The sequence below is a fragment of the Propithecus coquereli genome, unplaced genomic scaffold (assembly GCF_000956105.1).
Source record: "Propithecus coquereli isolate 6110/MARCELLA unplaced genomic scaffold, Pcoq_1.0 Scaffold482, whole genome shotgun sequence".
Classification (NCBI taxonomy): domain Eukaryota; kingdom Metazoa; phylum Chordata; class Mammalia; order Primates; family Indriidae; genus Propithecus; species Propithecus coquereli.
In genome coordinates, this window is record NW_012150641.1 from 1883980 (window position 1) to 1891656 (window position 7677).

Consider the following 7677-nt stretch of genomic DNA (forward strand, 5'->3'; position numbering starts at 1 on the left):
CCCAAGGGCTGGGTAACCCCCAGGATCACCCAAATCCCCCCTCCACCCTTTTCCCTGAGGTCTTCCAAATGTTTGGAAAGGAACAACCTGCACACAGGGCTCTGTATATGATATATATTTATATATATATTTGCTCTCATTTTATTGTACTTTATCGTCTTTTTACAGTAGATCTGACACAGGCATTAAATAACTGCAGAGAGAGACCACTGGGGAGGGGAGGTGCAGGAAAATGTGGGGACCCAAAGGGAGGAGACACAGATCCAGCAAGAGAAAAAAGGGAAGGGTCCATCTGTGGGTGGGGCATGGAGGCTGCAGCATTAAGAAAAGAAAAGGGAGGTTAGAGAGGGTGAGGAAGTGAAGGGGCACCAAAGGCGAAAGAGTTAAAATGCCTCTACAGCTAAAGAATATTCAGAGCAAGAGGAGGCCTCTCATTGAACATTCTATGGGCATTATGGGTTTTTTTTTTAAAAAGGCAAAGGGGTCTGAAGGAGATGGAGCCAAGAAATTCAGAGCCTAGATTGAGGGGGGTATTTGGAACTTTCAGGATGGCATGCGGAGGAGAGGGAAGGAGTTAGTGATAAGTTGATAACTTGCTAAGAGAAGCCAGAGAGAGGATGGTGGGGGCAGATCTGGGCTCAGGGGAAGGAGGTGGAATAGTCCCATAGCCAGCTGATGTTTCCAAGGTGGCCGCTGGGGATGCAGCCAAAATGGCTGCCCCTCCCCCAGGGCTCCCTGGGAAGTGGAACTTGAAGGATATTCTGGGAAGGCCAATGGGGGAAGGGAGCCATCGGCAAAAACAAAGTGGATATTCAGCCTAGGTCAGCCCCGCCCTCCTGGGCAGTGGCTATTTGGGTGATAGGAGGAACCAGAAAGAAATGGGAGTCGGGGGCTGCTAGAGAATTCTCAAGGGCCAACAGGGGCTTCTCTTCTAGTCTTTCACTTCCCAGCTCACGAAATCACCACAGGATGAGAAGCAGGATGTGCCAGGAAAGAGGGAAAAGGCCACAGAACCACCTTGTCCTCAAATACAAATGGCTGCCTTTCAGAGGCAGGAATAGGGATGGAGAAGAGGGGGGAAGCCTTGCCAGAGGAGCCAGGTAGGTCAAAGTTACCAAGATAGCAACGGTGTAGACGAGAGAGGAAGCTTAGAACTGGCAGGAGGGAGTACCGCCTTCATCTCTGGGAAGCAAAGGGGTGAACCTGGGGGCGCGGGTGGAGGTGTGTGTAGGTCAGTGGGCATTTTCTATAGCTCTCCAGATAGGAGGGCAGGAGAGGTGAGTAGCTCTCACAGCTAAACCAGAACTAGAAAGGCTCCCGCTCCTCTGTGGCCATCTCGGCAGCCCAGCTCCCTGTCTCCGACCGAGCTAAGGTTGGGAGAAGATGGTGGGAACTGTGTGTGGTCAGGGACTCACAGTGGACATCAGGCTGTGCTGAGAAGTCGAGGGAAAGGGTGTGAGGCTCAGATAAGTCATAGCTCTGTTATAAAAAATACCTTTGGGGTGGGTGAGGGAGGGATCAGGCAGGGTCAGGGACATTCCAGAAGCATCCACAGGAGAGAGATGGGGGCGGGAAGAAGGGGCCTCAGGTTTTGTTGATGCGCAGTTTGAAGGCCACGCGGCCGGCGAACTTGTCTCGCTCATCGTCTGTGGCGATGTTGGCGGCGTTGATGCGGCATTCCACGTTTACCTCCACGTTGGGGGTCACATTCAGGAACTTCACGGCCACCAGGGGCTGCGTGTAGTTCACCTGGGCCAGAGGAGCAGTGCCAGGGGCTGGGCCTGGGGCAACTCAGCCTCCTTCCCAGGATCCCCGAATCCGCCCCTTGAGGAGCCACCACCCTGGGCCTCTCCCGGGACTTACGTGGAACTTTTTGCCATAGTAGGGGAAGTACATGAGGTCAATGTTGCCATTGGCAGGGAACATGACAAAGTTGCCAAGATTCTCAGCATCTTCATCTCGCTGTGGGTGTGCAGGAAGGTAGAGGCGAGTAAGTTGGGATGGCGGGCACCCAGAAGCTCACTAGGTTTCCCTTTGTTCTTCCTTCACCCCCAGTTACTCCTGTCTCAAGTCTGCTTCCCTCAAGCTGTGAGTTGTGTGTGTCTGCGTGTGCATGGGAGGGGGACGGCCTGTCTGTCATGAGACTGGGAACTCCTGAAGGCTGCTAATGACACAGAAGCCTCCTACTCCCTTCCTACCCCAAGTTCTTACCCCATCCTTGGGAATCAGTTTCTGGAGCAGAGCCAAGAGAGAACAGACAATGAGTAAGGGCTCCCGAGGAAGCAAGGAGGGGGCATGAATGGAGAGGGTAGCAAGTTTCTAGGGGTGGGGTGAGGGATGGGGAGCAGGGTTCCAAGGACAACTTAGTGGTGGCAGATGGTGGTCACAGATCAGCAGCTACCAAGTACCTAAAAGGAACTGAGGAGCAGGGGTGATATGGGAGGGACAGCAGAAGATACGGACCATCAGGGATGAAGAAGGTGGAGGCGTTAGGGAGGGAAGCCAGAGGGCCAGGGCTTTGGTGGAGGAGCAGGTGTGTCTAACCCCCTGAGAGCAGCTCCTGCATCCTAGAGAGAAGCAAGAAGGGTGGGAGCCCACAGAGTTCAAGCCACAGCAGAGCCCACTCTTACCCCCTTGTCCCTATAGTGTTGGGGCCTCTGGGAGCAAGGAAGATAGGGAGAGACGGGTAAATTACACTGAAACCACAAAGGACAAACAGGTGGGCGGGCGGAAAGGGCCCAGCGAACTCACCTTCCCAACACAGGTAACATTCATGCTCTGGTTTGCTCCGGCATAGAAGTTGATGACCTGGAGCGAGGAGGAAGGGTGGTGAGAGTCAAAGGAAGAAGTTGTCAAAGACAGGTGTCCAGATCGAGCTAAGCCAAGCATGGTGGCACGCTCCTGTGATCCCAGCTAACTGGGAGGCCGAGGCATGAGGATTGCTCTGGCCTAGGAGTTTGACACCCACCTTGGCAACATAGCAAGACCTCACCTCTATTAAAAAAGAAAAAGACAGGCATCTGGCATTCCAACTACGGAGCTTAGCCTCCACTGGCCCCACCTCTCTTGTTCTCTCAGCTACTCAAACATCCAAAAATCCTTCTCATGCCTATTAGTCCCAGTGAAAGGACACAACTGTCAGCAGCAGGTAGCTCCAGCTCCCTCCCTCCACTGTCCCTTGGGTACCCGGTTCATCTTGATGAAGACACAGGGCTGCCCGGTGCTGTAACCATAGTGGGTGGGGTCTCCGATGCCGGAGCAGTCGCCCAGCTGGGTCCGGTTGAACTGGCAGGCACGTTTCGGGTAGTTGAGGACTCCGTTATCTGGCTGTTCATAATAACGCCCAGGGCGACAGACATCATTCTTTTGGGCTTGAATAGAGTCATTGTAAGCTAAGGCGGTAGGAGGGAGAGAGTCAGGGGCCCGATGTTCTGCTTCCAGGGATCCCACCCATCCCCTGCCCAAAATCCTGGACTGACACATAGCCAGCATCACACTCACGCTCCAAGAACTTGTTGAGCTTCTGAACATGCTGGTCCCAGCTTTCAGTGTCGCTGACGTTGACAATGACATCAAGGTTCTCAGTCTTGGGGCGAATCATCAAGCCTGTAGCCGACAAGGGCAGGAGTGGGAGGTATATATAAGATGAGGGACTGCACATAGGGGAAGAAGATGGACACACAGGGAATGCTGACATGAGGGATGGGGTGAAGATCTGGGATTGTCTTCACAGGAGGGCGATCTCCTGTGGTTATCTGCCACCTCCCCAGATCACATAGCTCCCAGATGCAGGAAATGGGAAGGAAGGCAGACTTCAAAAAGAACTTCCCAGCACATGGTGATTGGGTCATCAGAACCAAACTCCTGAAAAGAACTGTGAGTTCCTTTTGGAGGCTTGGGGGCATGACAGCAGTTAAAGTGGCTGGCAGGGGGAGCCCCATCACTCACCCGGTGTGGCCAGCCGGTCCTGGTACTTGGGGGTATGGTCAGAGACAGTCTGCAGCATCACCCACATGGTGAGGGTGAACATGGCGGTGAGGAAGCCATAGAAGACGAGGTAGAAGAGGAGGATAAAGGCTAGGGAGGAGGAAAGAGGGTCAGCAGGTTCTAAGTCTCCCACCATGACTTCATCTATCCCTCACACCCCTCTATCCACTCAGAAGTTCTGCACTGCGGCTGGTCGCAGGGCCACAGGGACGTCTTAGAGCCTTCCCCTGGGGGCAAAATGAGATAATCTGGAAACAGGCAGTTGTATCTGGCGTCCAGCCATGACTCCCAGCCCCCTCCTGGTCCTAGGGCACAGTGAAGTCCGACCTTGTGGAGGCCACAAGAGACCTAAATTCTTGTTGCTCAGGCAACTCCGAGTATAGGCTGCTGTCATTTTGCCTCCAATTACATTTGCAACTTCTCAACCATGCATCGTCCTGAAAAGGCATGGTCCTGTTACCTCTGCATTGGTACTCGTGCCTAAAGCTGAGCTAGCACAATGACTTTTGAGGCTGGCACTGGCCACCATTCACAACCAAATTCTCATACTGTCCCGCCGAGCCTGGACCCTTAGATTAAAACAAAATTTTCTTTTTCTTGGAGCCCTGCAGAATCCAAACCCTCAACACAGTTCCTGAAGTGAAGAACCTAACACTCACCCTCAACTCACAGCCAACAAAACCCTGGGCAGAGGCAGGGAGTGAAGGCAGAATTGCCCACAACCTTCCTGGGACACAATCTCTCTCCATCGCTCCCTCAGCCTGGTATAAGGGCCTGCTGTTCCCACCACCCTGGACTTCCGGTCCTCCCATCTCAAGACATTTCCTCCATGAAGTCCTCAGACTCTCCCAAATATTCTTGGATCCCTCTCATCCCAGGGACTGGATTTGGAGTTCCCTGAGGGCGACGAATGCATTGGACCCCCCTCATGGGCCCCTAAGTGGGTGGGCTGCCTGGAACAGGGTCCAGTGTGGATAAATTGTAAATTGTGTCACACGGGGTCTCTTGTGCTTCAACTTCCCAGCTTGGCAATCTCTTTAGGAAGAATTCCACCCTTCACCTGCACCTGTGCCCATCATCAGACCCCCCCGACTAGGTACAACGCCCTCCATGCCCCCTGAGTCCCGCCATGGTAAGGTTGGGGAAGCTCCCAAGCCATCCGACTCCCACAGACACACCCGACTGGATGATGTACACATCTCCCCACAGTGACCACTCCTCCCTCAGCCCCCCACCCACAAAGCAGCCACAGAAGGCTCCAAACACCCGGCAGTGGGATATAGACAGACAACTTCCGCTGTGAAGAACCCCCCCAATACCTCCCCTCCAAGACCCGCCCCCTCAAGAATGTTCCCAGGGTCCAGGGGGTGGGCATGAGCTAAAAATAGACGGGGTTGGAGAGCTAGTGAGAGCCAGAGGGAGGGAAGGTGGGGGCTCTTCAGAGGTGGGGGATGACCGTGCGAAGCGGACAGGCCCCGAGAGGGAGCGTGAGCGCCGCGGCGCGGACACGCGCGCAGAGCCCGCGACCCCCCGCCCGAGGGGGCTCCGCGGGGGGCGGGAAGGCGGCTGTGACCTACTTTCTCCGCCTCCGCACGGCCAGCCAGGGAGATTAGACTGGTGACTCGGCCACCTCCCAGTCCAGAGCCCAGCAGGGGGGCTGGACACCAGGAACCCGGGAGGGGAGCTGGGACCGCGTCGGCGGGACCCTGCACCCCCGAGGCGTCGCCCAGCGGTTCCCCCCGGCCCCTCGCGCGCGGGCCCCGCGTACCCCAGCTGGTCCCGGTGCGGCCCATGAACTGGTGGGTCCTCGGGTTCCATACGAACTCCTTCCACTCCTCAACCACCTGCCCGCAGCTCTTCTTCTCTTTCTGGATGACCATCTCCGCGGCGCGGGGCGAGTCCCCGCCCGGGGCCGGGGGCTACGGAGAAGCGGGGGCGCCGCGCGCTGTAGCCCTCCACGCACCCGAGAGCGCCCCGAGCAAAGGCGGCGGGGGCTAACGCGACCCCGCTAAGATATGCAGCTGCTGCAAATTCCGGGGTGTACGGCCACGCGCTGCGGGGTGCTGGCAACGTGGCGGAAGATGCACCGATCCTAGGCCCCCAGACAGCGATGAAAAGGGGGCCTGGCAGAGCAGGGGAAGGATAACAAGGGGAAGGGGTGTGAATGCAGCTTCACCCCCAAAACCGCCTAGAAGCAAAACGAAAAGGGGTGCAAAAGCAGACGGCTACAAAACCCGAGCGAAACGCAGAAAATAGAGGGGTGCAAAGAGGCAGGGAGAGGTGGGGGAGGGGACCGCCCCGAAATCCGAGATGGAAAGAGGCTGTGGAACGAGGTGGGTGACCGCTGACCGCTCTTCTGCCAAGCGGAGACCACTGCACCAGTAGTGGCTCGGCCGCGGGGGTGGGGCGGGGACGCGCAGTTGGGGAACAGCCAGGGATAGGAGGGGCCCCCAAGTCGGAGGCTCCGCTCCTCAGCAGTGCGGGACCCGCTGTCGCCGCTCGCGGTCTTTATACTCTGCGGCTCTGGGGGTGCCCGCCCCCTTCCCATCCTCACAAGCTCCACCTCCTCGCAGCTGGCCCAGACGACCTCATACATATGCAAATACGGAGAGAAGGACTGGGGCCGCCTCTTAGGGACCTGGCAGTCTCTCCCCTACCCGACCCCAGGTACTGGACTGCAACAGGGTGGCAGGAAGAGATAAGGGGGCGCGTCTGGGCGAAGTAGAGGGAAAGATAACCGCAGAGAGACTCAGAGACAGACAGTGAAGCAGATATACGCTTAAAGGTGGGGGCTCCATGCAGGGAGTTAGAAAGAGACTAAGATATAGATGCCACGGAAGAGTCCAGGAGAGAGATGGGGCAGAATGTGAAAGGAGTAAAGAGTTTGAGACCAAGAAACACTGAGCAAAAAGACCAGCGGGGTGCTGGACCAGCCAGGAAGGAAGCTAGAATAGGCCCGCAGAGATGGATAAAGGCCACCCAGGAGAGAATTCCCTTGTAGAAGCTGCTACCTGTAGAAGCTCCTGTTCCAGTCTCACAGCCCCTTTTTCCACCACCTGGTTCTCTCCACGTGCAAGGGCTTCCCCATCTTCCCACCACATGTCTCCCTGAAGCCCTCCCAACACTACATTCCCAGTCCTCAGTATTGCCCTGAGACCCCAGCCCTGCAGCCAGGTCTGTTTAGGTGTTCTGCCTCCCCGCACCCCCAGCCCCAGTCTGAACTTCCCTCCTCATTTGCCCATTTGGGTCAGCAAGTATTTATTGAGCATTGAGACTGTGCAGCTATAGCCCTGGGGAGGCCAAGATAGATTGGACTGAAGTCACAGCTCTCATAGGGCTCAGGAGGCCCACAGTCTAGTAGGGAAGTAGAAGAACCTCTAAATACCACATGTTAAGAGTCATAATCTCTACTTCTTTTAATCTTTCTTCTAATCTTGCCACTTTTTTTTGGAGAGATTTTTCTTCTCCTTTCAACTCTCACCCTAAATCCTTGGCCCAAGTCCTCAACATCTCACATCTAGACTATCACCCTTGTCCTCAAACTCACTCCCTCCAGTGTAGGGGCCAGCTTCAGGACATGGGACCTTCTCAGTTCCACAAGCCCTATGGTCAGAGTTGTTTGGTTTAATGCTCTGCTGTCTCCATCCTGAAATTCTTTTTTTTTTTTTTTTGAGACAGAGTCTCGCTTTT

The 7677-nt window shown here is 55.6% G+C and overlaps 1 protein-coding gene across 1 annotated transcript; it reads right to left on the reverse strand.

The window, feature by feature from the left end:
* Positions 1 to 458: 458 nt before the first annotated feature.
* On the reverse strand, positions 459 to 6264 carry ATP1B2 (ATPase, Na+/K+ transporting, beta 2 polypeptide). Its single transcript, XM_012655617.1, has 7 exons — positions 5756 to 6264; positions 3949 to 4077; positions 3502 to 3606; positions 3187 to 3392; positions 2752 to 2808; positions 1864 to 1962; positions 459 to 1749 (listed from the first exon to the last, which is right to left on the reverse strand). The coding sequence occupies exons 1-7, from the start codon at positions 5865 to 5867 to the stop codon at positions 1585 to 1587; spliced, it is 873 nt and encodes a 290-aa protein (XP_012511071.1). The 5' UTR covers positions 5868 to 6264; the 3' UTR covers positions 459 to 1584.
* Between the last annotated feature and the right edge of the window lie 1413 nt (positions 6265 to 7677).

Bases quoted from the DNA above. Each gene is read 5' to 3' on its own strand.
- ATP1B2 (XM_012655617.1), bottom strand. From the start codon at position 5,867: ATGGTCATCCAGAAAGAGAAGAAGAGCTGCGGGCAGGTGGTTGAGGAG. The intron at 4,078-5,755 runs GTACGCGGGGCC...CCTCCTCCCTAG, and splicing joins CCGCACCGGGACCAGCTGGG to CCTTTATCCTCCTCTTCTAC. The intron at 3,607-3,948 runs GTGAGTGATGGG...TGTCGGCTACAG, and splicing joins GGACCGGCTGGCCACACCGG to GCTTGATGATTCGCCCCAAG.